The 19,987-nt window shown below is 42.7% G+C and overlaps 1 protein-coding gene across 32 annotated transcripts in view; it reads right to left on the bottom strand.

The window, feature by feature from the left end:
• RBFOX2 (RNA binding fox-1 homolog 2) overlaps positions 1–19,987 on the bottom strand; it is a 175,270-nt gene that overhangs the window by 94,916 nt on the left and 60,367 nt on the right. For 6 of the 32 annotated variants that reach the window (XM_083574040.1, XM_083574039.1, XM_083574045.1 and 3 more), the window contains exon 1: positions 2,230–8,833. The exons of 23 other annotated variants lie outside the window; for them this stretch is intronic. In XM_083574040.1, the coding sequence (XP_083430166.1) occupies positions 2,230–2,256 (27 nt within the window). In that variant the 5' untranslated portion in view covers positions 2,257–8,833. Of the gene's footprint in view, positions 1–2,229; positions 8,834–13,092; positions 13,578–19,987 lie in introns of those variants that run through there. 3 more of the 32 variants (XM_083574047.1, XM_083574038.1, XM_083574041.1) reach the window with 3 other exon arrangements.

The raw sequence follows: 19,987 nt of genomic DNA, 5'->3' as shown, positions 1-19,987 counted from the left end.
TTCTTGAGTCTTAATATCAGCTTCTACTTCCTTCTCTCTTTCCTCTAGGACAAACAGAACAGACTTTCCTCAGCCTATGCATGTGGGAGTCCTCTAAGCTTCCTTGATAAGCTTATAAGCCTTTTCACTTTCTGTGCACATGACAAGAATATCAACATATGCCTATCTTTACTCCAGGATTTCTTGGACAGTTCTATATGTTAATCATGAGTTCAGACCTACGAAAAGCAGCTATACAAATGTGGAACCATACATACACTGCGCAATGCCTATGTGTGTGGGGGGGGGGGAAGCTAAACACACATTAAATAAAGCACACACCAGGTTTCATATGCCTAACAATGCTTATTATATAAGAACACGAGCTACACTGAAAAGAAAAAATCTAACTACAAAAATACCGAGAAGGCCTTTGGATGATGTTGCGGGGCAGCCTCCCGAATGTGGTGTTGCCTAAAAGCTTTAGGCTACAGCTCTCATCAGCCCTAGTCTCCATAATCATGCTGACTGGGGCTGATGGGAGTTGTAGTCCAAAATATCTGGAGTACAGCAGGTGGAGGAAGCCTGTCCTAGAGAATCCCTTGAAACTGTTATTTGTCCCAATACAAGTATCCTGGATTTTTTAAAAAGATTATAAATACAGTAATGAGAGTCTGTAGTAAAGAGGAAGAGCTGCAATGGGCCCATGAATGGCTAGATATTCCGGCCTTTGAACCACTAAAATCAATGCAAGTCTGCCAGTCATCTGGAATACAGTGCTCCCTGAAGTCGGTCATGCATGATCTCATCAAAGCTTAACAGAGATTTAATTTTAAATAACAGTGATGCATATATGTGTGATGTTACAAAAGTTACATGTCAAATGATGCAAGATCCCAAAGAATGTATCAAATTTGTATGATTAAAAGTTTACTAAAAAAAATTGCCTTGGGAATATCCCCCCCAAAGGTACCCATCTCTGCATGGCACTGCAGGGCATTATATAACTGCAAACAGTAAAGAAGTCTGGCTCTAATGATGTTGCTTCCTGACCTCCTCTGTTTACTGCCCCCCCCCCTTTGTTGAATTCTCTTAATTCCTATACTACCTTTCTATGTCAACTTGGGAGATTTCCATGCTTTCTTTAAAAACAAAAAACACCTCCTTCCCACTCGCCAAGGCTCTAAATGACAAGCAGCATCAGATAACATCCCCTGCTGAGCAGGAAAAATGACTGCTCTTCAACACTGGGCAAATTCCCTGAGAAATCCTCACCTGCCTTCAGTGCCAACGCTGTTTCCTTGGGAAATTACAGGCAGCTGCCTTCCTGTGTCTATGCCTAGCTGAAACATACCTCACAGCTTGGAGAGCATTCAGCTTAGACAAGACACCTGGGGAAATGGTTGGGGTGGGGGGGTGTTTACCTTTGTTTGTCCCAGAGAAGTCATTAAAATGCAGGCTCAGCCAAACCTGCAAGAAGACCTGCGTATGCCCCCCACTGCACCGCTGCTATGCAGGGGGTGGGGTGTTAAGAGAAGGTAGATTTGATGAGTAAAACAGAATGAACCTCAAGGATCATATCGCACTATGGCCACTACATACTGCTACATATCATTAGTTGGTTCCCGGAGGAAACCTAAGCTGCTAAGAGCAAGAATGAACAAATGAATAAATAAACAAACAAAAAAATACCCCAAACCTAATATTATTGATTCAAGAAAGGAACGCATGCCAGCATGGAAGCGATTCATTCTGAAAAGAAACTCAGAATCCAATCCTCTAGTAGCCTCATGCAAACTGCACCAGGACCCCAGGGAGAAGGAAGCCCCTCGTGCCATTGCAATTTGGTAGCAAAGCCCTCCGTACCTCTGCAGTCCCTCTCCCCCCCTCCCCCTCCAAGCCAAGACAAAGAGGTAGACAAATCCCCACAGGGTCTTTCCTGAGCTGCAGCTGCACAGCACAGGAAACAGGAATTTGCTATGGAGCAGAATGAACAGGGATGGCTGCGCGCACACATACATACATACACACACTCTCTCTCTCTCCCTCTCTCCCATGTACGGCAATCTTCCCGCAGCTTAGAGCGAACGTTATAAGAAGGCACCATTTTTTATTTTATTTTTTTTGCTCTTTCCCCCCCTGCAGGAGGCGAAGCCGCTGCAAGACACTCCCGTTTCCCCGTGCTCGGAGTTGTGCGGGGATGGCAGGGGCCGCGGCGCAGGCAGCAGCACCACAGAAACGCAGCCTTACCTGAGTGACCATTTTCTTTTTCTCCATAAACCAAAACGGGGGGAGGGAGGTGTTGGAGAAAGGGGAAAGAAAGACCCTTCCGCCAGGTGGGGCTGTGGCAGAACCCTTTGCCTATTTGCTTTGCGCCCCGTCTCCGAATGGCGACCCAGAGGGAGCGGGGGGTTCCCCTTGATCCTGGTTTTCCTCCCTTTCTTCTCTCGTGTTTCTTCCTTTCTTTTCTCTTCCTCTCTGGCTGTCTCTCCCCCGCCCGCCCTCTCCGCAGCTCCCTCCCATATCTCAGCCAGATGGCGGCTGGAAGTCCCTCCCCCGAATGCCTAAGGTAATTAATCAGAGCCAAGGCCCGCCTCCTCCTCCTCCCCGTCCCCCGTCCCCGCCTGGACGCTTGCAGAGCCAGTTCGGAGTCAAGCAGAGGGGCCTCTGGGATACTGCTGGCATCCTCTTTCCGAGCTCTGCGCGCCTACGGGTATAGGATTACTCGGGCCGCGGTGGAAGCGCGGGCGGGCGCCAGAGCCTCGATCCACTCACGGAGGCGTAGACAGCACAGCTCCGGGTAACAAAAGAGCTCCAAGCCCTTCCAGCTGCCCGGGCGCGCTTGCACATGGCGGGCGGAACTCTCTTCTACACAAAAGGAATACCTGCAATGTCACCTCCGCGCACCTTGGACACGGGCAATGTCGTCCTAGATGAAACCCTAACTGAACTCGGCGCCCATTAGGGCGGTTGGCTTTGCTGCTTTTTTCTCTTCTCTCAAGGCAGAGCTTCTTCCAGCCCAGTGATATTAATAAACAGAGAAAGAGAACTGCCAATGTGGGAGAGAGAGAGAGAGCGCGCGCTTAAATCTGAAAGGAAGCAAACGCCCCGGAAAATATGGTTTTGCTTGGTGTGGTTTTGGTTTATCCAATATAGTTTTTGATGCTGAAATGAACATGGCTACAGGGCTCCCCCAAGAAGATGCCTGACTGTGGCTTCTGCTTTCTTTGCTTACATTTATATGCCACCACACTGTTAGAGCTCGGTTGGTAGCATTCAATTAAAAAAATATATTAAATCAGAATTGTAAATATACAAATACAGCATCCCACCACAGGTTTTTTTGTGTTTTTATGTTGTACACCACCCTGTGATCTTTGGATGAAGTGCGGTATAGAAATTTTATAAATAATAATTTGTATTCTCGTGCTCTTTTGTGTTTATTTGGCTCCATGGAAAAAAATACAGCATGTCTGATTATGTATTAGATCCAGAATTACAGTTACCCTAGTAACTTGATATATGCGCACATCCCCAGAGGGAATCCTGATTCTTTTTTTCAAAAAAGTTTTTTATTAATTTTATTTTTAAAAAAGCAGCTCATATTATGAACACTGGAGCTCAAACAGGGCAAAAGTAATGAAAATTTATTTTAAAAAACAAAGCTGATGCATATGCAATCTGTGGGACTCTCATCCAAACACCGTTTTTTCAGTAGAGGAAGCAGAAAAATACTCTTTTTTGTGCGGTGTGCGCACACACACACACACACCCCTCATATATCTGCTTTCCGCCTAGTTTAATGTACAGTATCAAAACCTCAGCCTGCACCACACTACCACCATTTCCTACAACTATGGAATAATGACATGCAGAGCAACCACATATTGTAATACCAGCAGAAAGAAGTAGGAAAAGGCATTACAGATGCTAGAAATCAGCTCCAAATAGTGGCAAATGCAACCAACAGAAATGCTGTACATACTACCATTTTACATTTATGCTCCTTCCTTGGATGAGAGCACTGTCTAGTTAGTCCAGGGGTGGGGAACATTTTTCATCCTGAAGGACCACAACTTTCCAGGGACCATATGCCACCAATAGGTGGGGCCAAAGGAAAAGTAGATGGAACAAAGAAATGCAAATTATACCTTTTGTACAGTGGGCTGGTTTCTACACTTTGCCCCTTCTATCCTCCACCCAGGCAAGCAAGAGGCAGTAGAAGTGAACGCCAAGTGTAGCAAGGCAGCAGGACACAAGATCAGCTTCACCACCAGAGGAGAAATACTAAGGTCAGGGGGAAAGGGCCAAAAGTGCTAGTTGGCTCATGCAGTGATCAGGCTATCGGTCCATGAAACAGTCCTGCTGACCAGCTGAGGTGTGCCTGAATATATGGATGGTGGCGGGCACAATTCCCTCCTGTTGTAGTTTGTAGATGGGCCCTGGATTCAAATCAGGGGCATTCAGCATGTAAACCACAAGCTGGCTCCTCCACATGGCTCCTCCTGCATTCTTTTTACTTGCTCCTGCAATTTATGATTAGGTATTGGGGGGGGGACAGGGGTGGAGAGACAAATGCCCCATAATGTGTGTGCTTGCAGCATGGCTGCTGCTGCAGCTGAGCAGTTAGGAAGCCATTCTGCTCTGTTCATGTTTTTTTTCTGCCCCACCCTGCCCCCATCTAGTCCAGCATCCTGTTCCCACAGTGGCCAACATCAGTGGGAAACCTGCAAGCAGGAAGTGAACACAAGAGCCCTCTCCCCTCCTGCAGTTCCCAGAAACTGGTATTCAGAAACATTACCGTCTCCGACCATGAAGGCAGAGCATAGCTAGTAGCCATTGATAACCTTCTCCTCCATGAATTTGTCTAATCCTCTTTTAAAGCCATCCAAGCTGGTGGCCACTGCTGCCTCCACATGTTTCATAGGTTAACCATGCACTGTATGAACTACTTCGTTGTATCTGCCCTGACACTTCCAACATTCCAATGACGGCCATATATGTTGCAGTGTTATAAGAGAAGGAGAATAAGTTTTCTCTCTCCTCTTTCTCTTTTTATAAACTCCTATTGTGTCAACTCTTGCTCGCCTTTTCTCTGCACTAAAAAGTCCCGAATGGTGCAACCTTTCCTCATAGGGGAATAATTTTGGTTGCCCTCTTCTTAAACTTTTCCAATTCTACGATATCCTTTTTGAAGTGAGGTGACCAGAATTACACACAGTATTCCAAAAGCAGTTGAACGATATATTTTTTATAATAGAATTATATCAGCAGTTTTATTTTCAGTTTCTTTCCTAATGATCCCAAGCATGGAATTGGCCTTTTTCAGAGCTACCACACACCACGGTAGTTGACATCTTCACTGAGGTATCTGCTACAACCCCAGGGTCTTAACACCACCAGTTCAAACCCCATGTGAAATTAAGATTAATTTTTTGTGCGTCCCAAAATGCATAATATTGCACTTGTTTGCATTGAACTGCATTTGCCTCTGCTATATTACTTCCCATCCACCTCTCAGCCTGAAGAGGTCCTTTTGGAGCTCTTCACAATCTCTTTTTGTTTTAATGACCCTGTGAGAACTACATCCACAGGATCGGCCGAGGCCATTTTGGAGGGAAACCAGTACGTAGTGGCGGAAGAAGACAAGCACACGCTTCATGAAATCAAAACGTTCTACAACACCTTCACTGAAGAGATGCCTCTCATGGTGGTGTGAATGGATAGTGCTGTGCAAGTTCCATCAACAGCAGTGCTCTCTGAGATTTATTCTATTTTCAGCTCTGCCTAACGAGCAAACATACTCAGACTCAACTCCAATGAAAGTGCATTATTAAAAGGTAACACCATGAATTTTAATCTAGTCTGAAAGTTATGGAGTTACAGATAACTGTGGCAAAAATACTAGCATGAAACCTGCTGCACGGGACCAGTTGGTAAAACACAATATTTAGGCCCTGGCGTGCTCTGGTCCATGGGGTCACGAAGAGTCAGACACGACTAAACGACTAAACAACAACAAATTTACGGGGAAAGAACCACAGAGTCAATTCTACAAAGGTGATGTGATTCACACTCGGGGGTAAAATTCAGATTGTCTCTATAAATAATTGTTTCTTGTGGGGGAAAAACCCTACACATCACAACTCTGCCTTCATCTGCTCAAAAGATGAATAGCATGTATCCTAAAGAAAAGCCTGCATCTGAACAGGCAGCCTTGACGTGTGTGCTTATTCTGTCAAAGTATATAAATCTATAGTAGCTTTTAGCACTATGCTAGATAATTCACAAGTAAAAAACAAGCAAGGTAGAAGCAATTTTTATACTCAAGCTTGGGAAAAGACACTCACAAGATGCAGGGTTTGTGGTGGGTGGGGGGTTGAGTGGTAAAGGCCATCAACTGAGCACCAAAAATATCCAAGGGCATAGCATCCTGTTAATTGCTTTGCTCCCTCACACCTTTAAAAAGACACACCAGTATGTTGAACTAAGGCAACTCAGCTTTCACACTCACTCTTTCTATGTTCACATCTTCAAAGCCACTCCCCTTTCCTACCAATCCTTTAATAAAAAAATTTCTTGTCCAATGTACAACGACAAAAAGAGCAAGACCACCAATTTCACTGCCCTAGTATCTGCCATGCAGCTAACACTCCCTTTGGGATAGATCTGTTCCTTAGACCAGGGATGGGAAACTTCTTCTTTGGAGGGTCACATTCAATTGGCTGTAAGTCTGTTGGGGGTCACTTGCTGGTCATGCCATGGTAGAGCCTGCGGTGGGTGGGCACCCTTCTCTCTTTCTCTGAAATCCTGTCACCGTGTGTTGTCACAGTTCCCCCCAAAGGGCTTTCCCTTCCACAGCCACCCTCCTTCTCTCAGCCTCATCTTTCTTCTCTACTTCTCCACTCTCCTCCTTTCCAGCTCAACATCCCTCTGCCCATGAAGCAACAGCCTCCACATCCCTCTCTGAGTCTCACACCCAGGAATTGGAAGAGAAAAGGGATAGTCCTTAGAAGCAAGAGTGTCCCCATAACAACCAGAGAACAGGATAATGTCAATGGCCTTCCCTCTGGTAGCTCACTTGGTTCACACCAGATAGGGGATAGGTAGGCAGGCTTAACAAGCACTGCTTCTTCCAATGAGCAATGGGGAACCAACACTAATTCTCCATGATGCAACACAGCATTATTCAGCATGGTGGGCAACTGCAATGACTGCCACCTGATGCTCATCAGAAGAATGAGAGAAAAGAGGACCCAAAACAGGATTTCCAGCAGGGCCAACAGCCCAAAGATGTCACCCACTGACACCAGGTCTCTTCTATCTCCAGCTTGCCTAATGCTACTTACCAAGTTTATGGCAGAAGTGAGGGATGAGCCAGGGACTGATTCCTAGCTCAGTCTATTACACACTATTAGGCTATACTGACTTAATTTATTGTTTCAATGTCTCTCCAATACATAGATTTGGCTAATTAAAAGCCATGTGTTTCCCTCAAAAGTAGCCACTTGGATGGAACAACAGAATATGGAATTAACATCATATCTGGGTCTTCAAGAAAGGCTGTTTTTTCCCTATTTGACTGTGATTAACAATGCTTTACAAAAGTTACAACCATCTGTTATCTTCACCATCTCCACCCCCATATTACAACATTGCCCACCCACAGAGGGGAAAGGAAGAGAAGGAAGATGGAGTACTTATGTTTAATGTATCGGCTTCTGTACAAAATTTAAACCTGTCAAAAATAGCACAAGTATGTCTCTGACTACAGTACAGGTAATTCTTTTTAGTAATGAATGGCAAGGCCTAGATATCTGTGACTCATTAGTCTACAATTGGGGGCGGGAAGAGAGAGGTTTTAAATTTCTATCATTGGAGAACAACTGTCACCATAAAAGTAATGTGTAAGTGCCAAGATTTCATGTTCTGCAAGCAGAAAGAATAATGGAATGCAAGCTAAGTATATGGAGAACTAAAGGCTACATTAATCCATGTTTCTTAGCTGCCTGTAGTACATCTTGTAAGGAGATGGGAAATTTCCCCAACTGGTCGCAATACAAACTCCAATTTGATTAAATTTGGCAGTTTCTTAACCAATTTTTGATATCCCAAACAAATCCTTGTGTACCAATATAGAAATGACCTGATCCCAGATAGGTTCATCCTGAGAATTCATCATTGCAGAGGTGGGGTGTCCTTAGCTTAGGTAAGCTCAAGGAAGTTATTGTGTCTGCATTCCCAAGCCCTTCCTTCATGCAAAGCATGTGGGTCTATTACAGTTATAACAAGGCTAAATCACCCCACTTTCATCATAAACTGCAATTTTAAGGGCAACTCTGAACCTCTTGCTTGGCCTTCAGGTAGACTAGGATAGCGACAGCATAGATTTATTTCTCCCAAACCAACATGTGGGTTTGTGGAATCGCAGTCTACATTGTTTACAACATGTGGAATAATATTAACCTTAACATGTTGATTTTCCTCCTGTGCTTAGAATCAAAGAAATCCATTTATTAAGGTCATTTGAGATAAAGTCATTTGATCCTTCTCTCTCTGGGGACATTAAAAAAATTATGTTTTCATTTCTGATGAAAAGGCCCTCCATTAATATTTTCCCTACAGTCTGAGTTACAAAACCCATAGCATCAGACTCACCTGCATTGATGCAGCATAACTGAGAACTCCCCAAAATGTGTCAGTGAAGTCCATCAGCATGAGGACAGTAATTTCAAGTGCAGATAACAAAAATATAATCATATTCCAAACTTTTAACCTAATGCCAATCCCTCTTAAATCTACTGTCTACTAACAAACAGCCAAAGGCAAAAATGGGGGAGCACTAAACACAAGAAATAAAAACATTGAAGGTAAAGGGGTAATGCACATTTGTATCATTTCTAAAACAGTAAACTTTCCTCACGACACAGGAAATGCCCAATGTGTTTTTTTCAAGACCTTCTTCAAAGGCACTTCTCAGCAATACAGCTTTCCTAAAAGATATCCAATCCATAATCAGCCACTACTCTTGAACACAGTTCTTATATCCAATCTACAAATTCTACTGGGAGAATAGAAAATAACGAAGAAGAAGAAGAACCCGACAAAAGGCCCCAAAGCCATCCAAAGCTCTTGAACAATTGCCCATGGCAATTGTTATCCACTGCTTTTTATTGTTATTGCTTTTATTCCTTTGGTTTTATTTTCTTATTGTGAGCTGCTCTGGGGCCATGAATGATAAGGGCAGTGCAGAAGTCTTATTAATAAAAAATAATCAGTAGATTGAAAGGGGGTAATCTTAGCCTTTTAGTGCAGCTCCAAGTATGTTTCTGCTAGTAAGTTAGAACAAATTCAGGTAGTGCCAATAATGTTATGTACAGCTTTCTTTTCATAGGAAGGGAGTGTTACCTCATCACATCACACCACATGCACTTCAGAGCTCTGCACTACCAGCAGAACAGATACTCCACACCTAGCTTGGACAGGTATCCACTGGTCTCAGGGTATAGTCTGAAAGCACACGAGGGCAACACCTTGTTCAACCTAAGTAGATTTGGGTCTGGTTAGTATTTGGTGGGTGATCACCTTGGAACTACAGTGGTACCTCAGATTAAGTACTTAATTCGTTCCGGAGGCCCGTTCTTAACCTGAAACTGTTCTTAACCTGAAGCACCACTTTAGCTAACGGGGCCTCCTGCTGCTGCCGCGCCGCCGGAGCACGATTTCTGTTCTTATCCTGAAGCAAAGTTCTTAACCTGAAGCACTATTTCTGGGTTAGCGGAGTCTGTAACCTGAAGCGTATGTAACCTGAAGCGTATGTAACCCGAGGTACCACTGCACATGTATGCCATATGGGGCTCCATAAGAAGGTTGCCATATTTTTTTCAATGAATCCGGGGGCAACTTTTCAACTTCCTACTAAATAGATGGATTTTGTCAGGGGGCTGATTTGTAATTCCAGGGACTGTCCCTGGGAAACGGGGACGTCTGGTAACCTTACTCCATTTGAAAGGTGGGATATAAATGTAAGAAAATAAATACATGAACTAATAACTGATTACTGATTCCCCGTCTTTAACATATGAACCCAGCTGATTTATGCATAATGCAAGGCAAGATCCTTCGTAGCATAGCAGCTAGAATGTTGGGAGGATATTTTTATATGCCTCTTAAGAAAAGTGGAGGACATATTGCTGGCACATTCAAGCAATCTTTGTGTTTGAACGTTCTCCTCTCTCTCCCCACCAACCTCCTTAGGCCTGCTAATGCGAAGGCCTGCAAGACTTGTTCATACCAATGAGCTAACCATCTTTTTTATATTTGCAGGCTTTCTCAGACTGCATTTCAGGTATTTACTTGTGTGCAACAGTGGTGACTATGTGATGGGTCATCAAAAAAAGTCTGAAAAACAGTGTATTTAATACAGGCAAGCAGGTAAAGGTAAAGGGACCCCTGACCATTAGGTCCAGTCGTGACCGACTCTGGGGTTGCAGCACTCATCTTGCTTTATTGGCCGAGGGAGCCGGCGTACAGCTTCCGGGTCATGTGGCCAGCATGACTAAGCCACTTCTGGTGAACCAGAGCAGCGCACGGAAACGCTGTTTACCTTCCCGCCGGAGCGGTACCTATTTATCTACTTGCACTTTGACGTGCTTTCGAACTGCTAGGTTGGCAGGAGCAGGGACCGAGCAACGGGAGCTCACCCCGTCGCGGGGATTCAAACCGCCGACCTTCTGATCAGCAAGTCCTAGGCTCTGTGATTTAACCCACAGCGCCACCCGCGTCCCTTCACAGGCAAGCAGACCAAACCTTAAATTGGATACTTTCAGCATTTAGTATTATATCTGGAGTGCTGAAGGAAATGCTCTCTATTTTTAACTGCTTTGGGTAATCAACCCATTCTCTTAACCATATTCATGAAGGGTTTCACAGGGATAGGATAAGATTTACATTTTAATGTAAATTATCTACATTTCTGTACTGGCTCAAACAGAGAGGGAACAAATCTCCAATCTGTATTTAGGAATACAGTACACAAAGCACATTTATTAGAATAAATGTTGACAACCAAGAGATACATTTAATGTAGAATCACATGACCTTAAGCGCATAGTAGTCTAACAAGATCCAATATACTAATTTATCTTCTGAACAAAGACACAGGCTTATAGCTCATATTTCTGCATGTCGGTCGTATTATTACAGATAATGTCTACCAGAAGTCTTCCATATGCTTCTGTATGAATTCTTTCTATTCCAAGCTGTAGCCCAAGAGCTCATCAAGCACTTTGTCATTCTGAATAGAAGTACTCCATGACTCCTAAACAGAAACACACAATTCTGCATTCTAAGAATAAATGCAATCACAACAGAAATACTATGAAGGATGTGGATTCTGGGTCTAGGCAGATGGTATATTTTGAGCAGCAGAAAACAGAGATCTAACTGATGATGGGAACATGTCAGAATTATTATTTAAATATGCAAAAATCTGGTATTAAACTTTAAAAATGCTTCAAGATTAACTGATCACCCAATTATTTACACAATGGTGAAGGTTGTTCAAAACTTCACTCCTCCATACACCAGTGATTAATCATTCCAGACAGCTTCAAGATCAGTAAAAGAAAGAACTAAAATATGGAAAATCCAATGCACTAAAAGTTTCAAATAGAAGGAATGCAGAGATAACATAATCACTGAAATGGTTAAAAACACGTCCCTTTAAAGCATGAAGCGTAAATTTTATCACCACTGTTCAAGTGTGTGTAACTGCTACCAATAACTATCAAAATATACAAGACAGACTTCAGATATTGACTTCTGTGGGAAATATAAAAACAGAAACACAATGACATAATAGGTGATTGCCTGGTCTTCTCAGATATAATCAGATTGCAAAAATTATTCTCTATTTACTGGGTATGAAATACCAACTGATTACTTTAGAACCTCTCCCGTGGTACAAATATATAGTTCTTCTGGCCCAGTTCTTCACAATGATTACACATTAAATTGAGATAAAACTGTTATCACAGGAATCAATACCTTACTGTGGACCAGTGACAATTCTGATGAACAAAAAATTACATTGTGGTCCCAGTCATATCTACTCATAAGTAAATCCCAATGAGTTGAATGGGATTTGTTCTCAAGTAACTGTGTAGAGAATTGGAGCCTTAACAGTAACGACTGTAATAAAACCAGCATGTCACATGTGGCATTGAAAAAGAAGAAAAATCCCCAGAAAGAAACATGCCAGGTAACTAAAGGCAGTTCATATAGTAGCCACCTTAGAATCAGCTACTATAATACTTATTCGAAATAATATGGAGCAAAATGAATGGTCATTCCTATTAATACAAAAAGCTGTCATTCTCAGACTTGCTATATGAGCAGGAAATTTCTAAAAATGATGTCTGTTCAACATACAAAGAGGCTTAGGATACCAGAACCTTGACTAAGCCTTAGGATTGCCAAAAGGGGAAAAAAAGTTATTAAAAATAATGAGAATGTTATCAAACATTCCCATTCTTATTATTGTTCTTGCTCTTAAAAATGTCTGAAACACTTACAAGAACAAATACCTTTCACTTTGTTTTTATCAGGACATTAACACTGGACTTTTGTAGTGAGGGATAAGGTGAATCAGAATAGTTATAGCACATCAGCTCACTAGGAATGAGTTTGAGATAGAAATATCACTCTTCTGGTTGTTGGAGCTAGAAAGGAGGTATCTTCAAGTCACATGCTCCTTAGTGATGCAGCACTCATCAACCAATAAGAAAATCTCAAGAATGCCATATGGTGGATTTTAATGTTAATAATTTCTCACTCCTTAAAAATGCACATATATATCCTTGGAATTTATATCAGGAACAACCTCCTCCGTAAAATGTAAATTTCTCCCATAAGACTCTGATCCTCAAGCTTTCAACTCAGATGCCAACTTCAGCAAAAGGTAAATGCAGTACTTTTGAAAAAGTGTATCTGGATAAACCAAAACAGCTGAGCCTGGAAAAATATCAGCCTCCTCTCAAAGCAATGCAGGGAGCTAACAATGTACAACTGGAAACATGAACAACATTCAGTTGTGATCTTTTCTCTACTTACCTGAACAACGGGGTATTGGTAATCCATGCAATATACACCATACATAGCCAAAGGCTTCTCCAGCTGTATACCAGGCAGACAAAGAAACGGGAACTCTCAGTCTGCGTCTCCCCTCCTGCAGTCTTGAGCACAGGTCCCTGGCAGTGCTGTGCAATACTTGGCTCAGGCCTCTGGGTCTATACGCAGGTTGATACTAGCTCAGCTGAAAATATACATGAATTGCCCGAATGGCTTCAGATCAGCCTTTCTGCCTCCCCCTCCCCTTGAGATCCAGCACAGCTAAACCAAGGCGCACATAAACGAACGGAACCTCGTAACTTAGGAATCCTAAACTGAAGACGAACAATTCTCCTGCAGTTCCCAGAAGCACAGAATGACAATCAGGAAGAACGGAATGCAGTAATGGGCGAAGAGGAAGAAAGCAAGCATGCAAGCACATAGGAGCCAAAGAGATATATGTTCCGGGCACTAGGTGCGTCAGAGGGAACACAATCTGGGACAGCAAAAAAGTATACGAGGCTGTGTTACCCTCCACCCCCAGACCTTTTTGCTTTTGCTTTTTTTACTGTCCCAGGCAGAGACAGGTGCTGGGATTAGCATAGCAAATCCCCCCCCCCTTTTTTTTTGAGGATGCAAAGGGAGGGAAAAGAGAGAGGCTACACTGATATCTGCAATGAAGTTTTTTGTGGGGTTGGTTTTTTTTAACATAACCAAATATATGATCGTATCATTTAACACTTCTCTCTCTGCATTTAACCCAGACAGAGACAGCTGCTTGAATCAGAACTGAAGTGAGAAAGGGAGAGAGGAGGAAAGAAAGCAATCTGAATCCACCGAGAGGCCTTGAGCTATGCAGGATGCATGCTCTCAGCTGTTCCAGTCAAACTTAGGAGGATTAATGCTGACTGTCAGCATAGGGGATGGGAGATGGTGAGAAAGGGGGCTAGGTCTGGAAAAGCCAGCTGCTCTTCCCATTTTAGAAAACTTCCTTGTACCATTCCAAATCCACACATTCCTACAAGAGGATGCTGGAGCTCTAACAGACATGGACAGATGCTAAATTAATCTGACAAAGACCAGCAGGTTCAGAAGTTGCTTTTCGAACCATGCATGCCATGTGTGTCACTTGTAACCTGAGATCAGCGAGTAATTCTTAGAAGGCTGAAAGTAGCCTAAAGGGAATAGCGAGGTGTGGAAATTATACCTTCAACAACAGAAGCAATATACTTTTTTTTTTTTACTGTGCTCTTTAAAAGAAGCAAAAAAAAAACACAACCCAATTCCCATGGTTTGACATTTTTTTGCGTACTCTACTGTTTAAACAGCCTGTGTGCCCAGTTTCCCAAAATCTGGGGGCTTATTGAACTCTTTGATGGCAAATGGAAAGCCGAAGAAAAACGAAGGACAAGCTCTCAGTACCACCCTTGCTCCCTGAACTCTTGCTATGAGCATACTATTCTGCAACTATTGTTCAACGGATTTTGCTTTCAATTCTTTCAGCACTGTTTCTCTCATCAGAAAATTGACAGCAACAGCAGTATTCCAACATATGCTTGATTTGCCGAAATATAAAGCAACCATGCCATTAAAAAAAAGTATGGAACTGTTTTCATGAAGCTTCAATATTCAGCTTGGATTGGAAACAATGGGTTGTATCCAATGTTAGTCATACTTAGAGTAGACCCATTCAAATTAATTGACATCACCACCACAGGTTCATTAATATCAGTGAGTCTACTCTATGAGGGTGACATTGTGGTCTAAACCACAGAGCCTAGGGCTTGCTGATCAGAAGGCCGGCGGTTCAAATCCCCGCAACGGGGTGAGCTCCCGTTGTTCGGTCCCAGCTCCTGCCCACCTAGCAGTTCAAAAGCACGTGAAAGTAGATAAATAGGTACCGCTCTGGCAAGAAGGTAAACGGCATTTCTGTGAGCTGCTCTGGTTCGCCAGAAGCAGCTCAGTCATGCTGGCCACATGACCCGGAAGCTGTCTGCAGACAAACACCAGCTCCCTTGGCCTATAGAGCGAGATGAGCGCTGCAACCCCAGAGTCGTCCGTAACTGGACCTAATGGTCAGGGGTGTCTTTTACTCTATGAGTAGAACTTAGTTGGATACAACCCATTATAGCAACAATGAGTTCTTCATTCAGAACCATCACACATAAATCCATTTCTTGTCAGTAACACATACCAGCTATCACATGAGTAATCTTTGCAAGTTGTCATAAATAATTTCCATTGATATATTGCCTGTGAGACTCAAAACCTTTGAAGTCTTCCACACTACTCAATGCATTTCCCCATCACTTTTCAAACCACAAAAAAATCCATGGCTTTCTAAAAAGCCTAAAGTTCTGGTATGTGCTTGGAATCCCTTCCACAAATTACTGACAGCCTGGAGAAATCAGGGACCAGGAGAAATAGGACAAATCTTATTTTCCTTTGTCTTTTGCTGATTGGCTGCTGCAGTTTCTGGCAGAAACCATGGAAGGAGGGAGGGAGAGAAGACAAACCACGAATTAGAAATGTTCCCTTAGGAAATAATGGAAATCGTCAGCTCGTTATGTGAACGCTTTCCTAATGAATGATTTCCTGGGAGTGCATTGTATTTGGAAAGTGGGACTTGCAATGTATCTCAAATTGGATAAATGGGAAATAATATGTAAAGTATTGCAGGATATTCATGTTCTCTCTCTCTCTTTACATACATACACACACACACACACACACACACACACACACACACTACTAATTTCATTTATGTCTGATCATGAATCTAAACTGGTAATGATTAACCTGGAAAGTTATCTTTGCATCATGGTGGAAACCATGGAGAGTCACTACAAGTCAATGTAGATAGTACTGAACTAGACAGACCACTGGTCTGATTTGGTGTAAGTCAACTTCCTAAGTACTTATGTTCCCAAAATTAATGCTCATCCAATGAAACTGAAAACAGACAAAAGGAAGTATTTCTCCAGAAACGGCAAAACAATCTTATGGCATTCACTACTACAAAATGTGATGATGCACCATAGCTTATATAATTTTAAAAGAACAACAGATAAATTTGTAAAAGATTTGAGGAGGGAGTACTTTCTGTAGAAGACAGGAACAATAGTCTATTGCTTGCAGTGTGCAAGTTGATTTACTAATATTATGTTTTATTTCTATTTTTAAAATATGCTCCATTTTTCCTACAAAATGTAATCCTAAGTAGCTTGTAACAGAAATAAAATACAAATAGCAATACATAAAACAGAAAAATTGAAAGAGCAACTTAGCTATACATAGGGCCAATTCACATCTTATGCTAAACCAAACCATGGCTAAGCATGAATGAGCAAGTATGGCCACTTTGCACCACCCCAGAGCTAAGCCATGGTTTGGCTTAGCATTACATTTGAACCTGGGCTCATGGTTTCCCCTCCCCCCCCCAAAAAAAAAGAAATCTACTTAAAGCAATAATCCAGTAACAAACTTTGCCTACAGCTTGTGACTTCCTCGGAGATAGAGAAACAACATGACCAGTTTGGGTCATAACCTAAGCTTAGCTCTGGGCAGCAAGCCAGAGGAGGAGCAAACTGGCTGTTGTTTTCTCTCTGAATGCCCCCTTTTGCCTGTAGATGCTTAGTCATGGTTTGGCTTAGCATTATGTGCTAACTGGGCCACAGTAGTTTACACACATTACCTTGAGAACTAGAAGACATATGAGTGTGAAACTCTGCCAAAGTAAAAAGTGGCAATTTAGCAAAATGGCACTCACTCCCTAGCCTGGTGCCCTACATATATGTTTTCAACCACAACCTTCATTGTCCTTGACTCCTGGCAATATTCACTGGGCTGATGGGAGTTGGTATCCAATGCCAAGTTGAGGAAGACTGAGCTAGCCAAGACAGAGGAAGGGTTAAAATTAAGCTTTCGCCTACTTGAATGTTCTAACAGTTGTTCATACAACCCAGCTCTTATTTCAGTATTTTGACAAAATGCTCAAAGCACGCACGAACAAATCCATCTTATTACTCAACAACTAGTCAAAAGGTTTCGAAGTACCTAGGTACTTCCTGGATACAAAATTTAAGTCCTCTCCAGAAGTTCATATCTAGAAAAACAAGCATTAATGAGCAGGATTTGGCAGGAGAGAGCACAGACCAAGGAATATGTTCTGCTGTCTATCAGGAGGCCAGAAGAAGACAACGCAGATGGCAGGAAATAAACTATATTTTAAAAAATAGGGGGATGAGCAGATAATGAGGTTTAATCACAAACTAACATTCCAATTCCAGAAGTGACCTTTATAGGAAAGCAAGTTTCCTGAACTCAGGATGCAGGGGGTGCATTTAACAGGTAGTGTTAATCAGTTCCTTTAATAGAGAACATAGGATGTTTGAAAATGAATTGGCAACACCAAAAAATGAGGTAGCAGTTTCTACACACTCAAGTGGTTCCCCAGAGATAGACAAGCTTATAAATGATAAGCATTAAAAAAACAACCCAAAAAGGCCTAGCAATAACCTATGAGGTTCAATATCTTACATAATGTTGGTGGCTGTTGGGTCTATAGAGATAATAAATTCTAGCTTTATTGTCTAGAGATGGAATTTCCTTCTTCTATTAAATCCTCCTCCTTCTTTTCTTCCCCAGAGGTAAAAGTGAATTGCCCATAGAAAAGAGAGGAGAAAGCCATGATTTTAGCTTAGCTGTGACTGGACAGCAATATGCCCACCAAGCAACAACCAGAGAGTAGCAAGGTCTTATTTAAAGTGAAAAAAATGAGGGAAACAGTTGCATGTAAGTCAATGGATTGGAAGGATTATGCATGCAACTGAGTAGTGTATTTGGACTGCAATAGGGTCTCAGGTGACCATTTAAGTAGATTGACCTTTTCTGTAACTGAAGGGTGTGCAGTATGGGAAATTTCTGGCTCGAAATCCAAACCAGCCTCAGACCCAACTGTGACCTACAATATTAATAGCTGAGAGTATTCAAGGTCAGTGTGACACAGTGCACTGCTTGAGGTGGGCTGTTGCTGTCACTTGCACTCCCTCCTTTTCCTCCATGCATCCTTGTCACCTATTACCTCCTCCTGCTACTGCCTGCTGCTCCCTTGTTGTTGCTGCTGCTGCTGCTACTACTCCCTCTGCTACTTCCATGTACCATCCTTGCCCCTTAATGCAGCACCCTCAGGAAGGGGCACTTTCTCACAGCAAGGCATTGTAGCTGAGGTGGACTGTACTGCCACCAATGTATATTGTCGAAACACTGGCAAACACTTGTGTAGAAGTCTCTGTTAACTTCAATAAATTTTACATCTTTCACTGCCAGTGCAAATGCTCACTATGGTCACTTCAACCACAACTCCTCACTCTCAAAGAAGGAGGACCTCATTCTCAGAGTGAGGAGTAGGGTGCTCAAAGAGCCTACTTAGTGCACTGCCAGCTTCAATGCTACTCACCTACAGTGCAGGGAGGCATTTTCTCCAATGTATACACTCCATGTATTCCAGTGGTTGGTTTGAGGATGACTGCCTGAGCCCCAGTGCTGAACACTAGTGCATAGTGAGCAATACTATACCCACCTGTACCTACTTTGGCACCAGCAAAAGTTCTCATAAAATATATCCTAAAACATAAACATGGCACTGTTTGCTCCTCCTGCTCAGTTCCTGCTCGCACATGCTCAGCCTCTTCCAACACTGAAGCTGCTCCATTAAACATGCCCACATTTCAATGATGCCAGGACTGGACAACTACCCTCCTTTCCATTTGGAAGAGGAGAGATGCAAAGAGATCCATTGATGGGGTGACTGATGGAGGGGACATACCTGTACTTGTTTTGCAGTCCTCTGTCTCTATTCCGCTCATTTAGAGATGGCAGCCATTTTGTGTTATGGCATGTCCTTACAGCAGCCATGTCCTGGCTGCTCCCCATGGCACTGTTTCAAAATTCCAAATGTGACCACTGGCCCAAAATGTTTAGCGAACCCTGCACTACGGAGGAGAGAAAATTTTCTCACCTTTATCCCACCCCCAGGACCCCAACTTGTGTCTGTTATGCCCCAATGAGGTCAGACAAAAACATTAAGATGAAGGACAGTCGTTTGGAATGTTTCAGACATGTAGCTTGTCACACTTTCTGGATTATGACCCAATCGTCCGTCCTACAAAAAGAGACTTGGGTTCACCTGAAGTCTGCCACAGTCATTTCTTCATCTATACTCTGAAGGAGGAGACCCCATATCAACAACTCAGCAGTATGGAGCTCCCTAGTCTGGTACCAGCTGCCTGCCCAATTCAGACCTCTAATCTCTCCAACTTTGATTTAATGTAGCAATTATGGGTAATGTGGTTTGAAGGAGATAAATGCCCAATACAGGACTAGCTGGCACTGACGTTCATTCCGCTCATAATGCGAAAACAGTTTTAATTAAAATCCCCTTTATGATAAAGGAGCTGCTTGACTGGATGTTTCTGTGCGGCCCTGATATGGAGCTTCCTCTAAAGCGGATTAGAAATCAAAAGTTTCCCCCTTTCTTGCTACTGGCAACACAAAAAGAACTGAAACGCACTCACTATGTTGCCCCAAATGCAATTCCCTTAACCCAAGAATTGCTGGGATCACACAAGGCTGATGCAGACAACAATCTTTCTCCAACCAAAGCACCAAACTCCAGTTCCTAAAGGTTAGGAAGAAAGGAAATGAGGATGCAATCCTCATCCCCCCGCCCAAAGTCTAACAGTCTCAAAAAAGATTGTACCCTTTAAATGAAAATGAACACAGTATTGCTCTCTGTTCACACACATTGCAGGCAGAATTGTGTACTAGGAGATTACAACCACCAGCATGTAGCAATATAGAAAGCCAGATTTATTCTATTTTAAATGAAATAGTCTGT

Source organism: Podarcis filfolensis (genome assembly GCF_964270895.1).
Source record: "Podarcis filfolensis genome assembly, chromosome: 10".
In the NCBI taxonomy this organism is placed as follows: Eukaryota; Metazoa; Chordata; class Lepidosauria; order Squamata; family Lacertidae; genus Podarcis; species Podarcis filfolensis.
The sequence above is the reverse complement of the archived record's forward strand: the minus strand, read 5'-3'. Positions and strand labels throughout refer to the sequence as shown.